This window comes from Rutidosis leptorrhynchoides, chromosome 4 (assembly GCF_046630445.1).
Source record: "Rutidosis leptorrhynchoides isolate AG116_Rl617_1_P2 chromosome 4, CSIRO_AGI_Rlap_v1, whole genome shotgun sequence".
Classification (NCBI taxonomy): domain Eukaryota; kingdom Viridiplantae; phylum Streptophyta; class Magnoliopsida; order Asterales; family Asteraceae; genus Rutidosis; species Rutidosis leptorrhynchoides.
Window position 1 is genome coordinate 1,704,920 of NC_092336.1, and position 3,390 is coordinate 1,708,309.

General features: G+C 35.6%; 1 protein-coding gene across 1 annotated transcript; it reads right to left on the minus strand.

The window, feature by feature from the left end:
* Positions 1-1,365: 1,365 nt before the first annotated feature.
* LOC139839376 (protein ALP1-like) lies at positions 1,366-2,784 on the minus strand. Its single transcript, XM_071829430.1, has one exon. The coding sequence runs from the start codon at positions 2,782-2,784 to the stop codon at positions 1,366-1,368; it is 1,419 nt and encodes a 472-aa protein (XP_071685531.1).
* Positions 2,785-3,390: the final 606 nt, after the last annotated feature.

Here is a 3,390-nt window from a genome sequence, read left to right on the forward strand (position 1 = left end):
TGAACTGGACAGTTTTGATAAATAAATAAAAATTTAATCGTGTTTCGGTTGGATAACGGGTTGGGTTGGGTTGTTACATTGACGTCATCCGTAGGACCACGCAACAACTACAACTCGTGATCCTACCATTGAACGAGAAAACTAAGCACATGCGTGTTTTGTATCTGTAAGTCTTCTTTGACACTTTTTATCAGTTATTTTGGTTGCACTTTTTTGGTGAGATATAAATTTACATAGCAACATATATCTCGATCCTTTATAAAATTTGCAACATCAGTGTGAAAAATAAATAAATAATAATAATTAATTGTCAAAGAAAAGTTAATTAATTAATGTCCATATGTTGTTGTGGACCTTTAACACTGAACGTAAATTGATCTAATATTCGTTCTTTTATTCTTCAACAACGATCGACCTTTATTATCAAAAACAAAAGAGAACATGTTCCTCTGTTGTTTGGGCAAAAAATATAATTAAAAAATGACGAATAATCGTTAGATCTTTTCGATTGTTAAAAACATAGAAGAACTCATACCTGCTGCCTAATAGTCGGCCGAAGATAATAGAAACAAAATCTTTTTTATTTTGTTGCATAAAGGGCAATTAGTGTGAATTAATTTGATCCTCACGATCTACACAATCATTTTCATTGGAATCTTGTTATAACCATTTTGTGTTTTGGTTATTATGGCTGTCACAACACCGGTGACGGCGGATCTGAGAGTCTTGAATCCTTAAACGACTTTGATAAGGAATAAACGATTAAAGGCACGGATACGGCTACTATACACCATGATCTTAACCATCTGTGGATTCCGCATATCTCAAAAGGTATGTAAACGTCTATTATGTTACTAGATCTAGGCTGTGGATTCAAGCCTTTATTTACAAGGTAAATATAAGGGGATGATTCTCACACATACTTTTTTGATCCTCACACACTTATTTTAACATTTTGCTCTTCTAATAATGGTCAATTGGTGTGTGAGGATCAAAAAAGTGTGTGTGAGAATCATCCCCCTAAATATAATATTAGGATATATTAATATTTTAATATAGAGTGCTCCCAACCATGACACAATGTCTTCCAGGACTAACCAACCATTCAGCGCCACATCAGCACCTCCATCTCACTTATTTCTCAGGACTAAACCCAGAACTAAACACTCCCAACAAAGACACTCCTCCTTTCATTTTTTATTTTCTTTTTGAATTATTTTATATTATCAAAAAATTACAATTATTTAAATAAAACTAAACTTTTATTAAAAATTTAAAAACATTACAATAATTCAAATAAAAAAGTACATTAAAATAAGAAATACAATTAAAAATAAAATTACATTAAAACATCAATTAAAACACCTATTCTTCATCGTCGTCTTCTTGATCTTCTTCGTGATCTTCTTCATCCTCGTCATCGGGAATGTGTGAAGATCCAGCGTCTTCTTGGTTGTTTGGATTTCTTGTTGGATCATGTCGTATGCGATAATTTGGTGGAAGATTATGTATGTGTTCTACAAGCATATTTTTTAGTAGATGATGAATGCCCGCATCTCTTATTTCCGCGTCCACTCGCATATGCGCTTCAACCCTTTCTTGGAATGATCTCGTAGGTCGTCGAACCGGACGATAATTCTCCTCGAGTCCACAAAATGCACGGCTGTTGTCCTCGGTTATCATATTATTTAATATCACACATGAAAACAAAATCCTTCTAATTTTGCGGATATAATAAGGTCGTGCCGGACGTTGAACAATTTGCCATCGGCCTTGTAGTATTCCAAATGCTCGTTCAATATCTTTTCTTGCCGATTCTTGATACCTTTTGAATTTTTTTTGTTTCGGGTCTATCGGATTTTTGAACGACTTAACTATTGTAGACCATTCCGGGTAAATTCCATCCGCCAAATAATAACCATTAGTAAACGTACATCCGTTAACCGTATACGTACATGGTGGTGCTTCACCGGCTAATAACTCACTAAACAAGTCGGATTGATTTAGCACGTTGATATCATTGTTTGATCTAGCAGTTCCAAAAAACGCGTGCCAAAACCATCCATCGTACGATGCTACCGCTTCAAGCATAATTGACGGGTAACCATGGTCACCTCGTGTATAATGACCTTTCCAACGTGCCGGACAATTTCTCCATCTCCAATGCATACGATCAATACTTCCTAACATCCCCGGAAAACTATGTATTTGAGCATGTTTAGTGGTCAAACGTTGCACATCTTGTGCAGTTGGTCGTCTCAAATATTCGGGACCGTACAAGTGGAAAATACATTTGCAAAAATTGTTTAAACAATCATATGAGGTTTGTTCATCCATATGCAAATACTCATCAAAAACATCGGCCGAAGCGGCATAAGCTAGTTGACGTATGGCAGATGTTACTTTTTGAACAATATTGAAACCAAGTAATCCGGTAGCATCACGTTTTTGAATAAAATAACTAAAATATTTAGGAACCGGAGTTTGAGAAAAGTTCAATATACCTTGACAAATACGAAGAAATAGAGGTTTGCTCATTCGATAACGATTACGAAAATAATCGTCCGGAAATGTGGGATTATCGGAGAAATAATAATTCCATAAAGCCAATGCACGACCCTGACGATCTCTATGTAAATATCTTCTAGGTGTCCGTGGTATTTGTTCTACTTCTTCGTTATCACTTAATTCATCTAGCGCGTCAATGGCTTCGAGTGCTCGATTCGTAGTCGTATTTCTGATCGATAATAGCATATTTACGTCGGGCTCGGAGTCGGAGCTCATTTTGTTTATTTTTGAGTATAAAAATGATGAATGGGGTAGAAAATATGAAATGATAGTGTATGTTTGTGTATATAAAATGAGTTGTTTGGTGTGTGTATATATAGTGTAAAAAATAAGGAAAAAAAAAAAAACTAGCCGTTCAACTAGCCGTTATGTGTATTTTTAAATTTTTTTTTTTTTTTGTTTTTTGTTTTCCTCTCCCAATTCCGTCCACAAAAATGCTCAACATAGTAAACAAGCAGGGCGAGATAGGCTGGACGCGACCTGGGCTGATGGTGGGCGGAAGTGGTGCCAACGGCGCCCAGGGTGGGCGAGCCTGGGCGGTGGCCCTGGGCTAACCGTTGGGAGCGCTCTTATAAGGTGATATAATACGGTTGATGGTAAATGGGTATCAACATATATGGGGTTGAAGCAAGTTTCTAAACTTGAACATATTTGTTTGCTTAAATATACCACCGTATGTTACAATGTTTTTATGAGTATAGCTAATAGCTAATGACATACAATACATATGTGTTAACGGAATATATTTAAGGGTTATATTTTATTATAAATTATAATTATAATTTACCTTGAAAGATCAAACGATGGCAAATCGCCTTTATT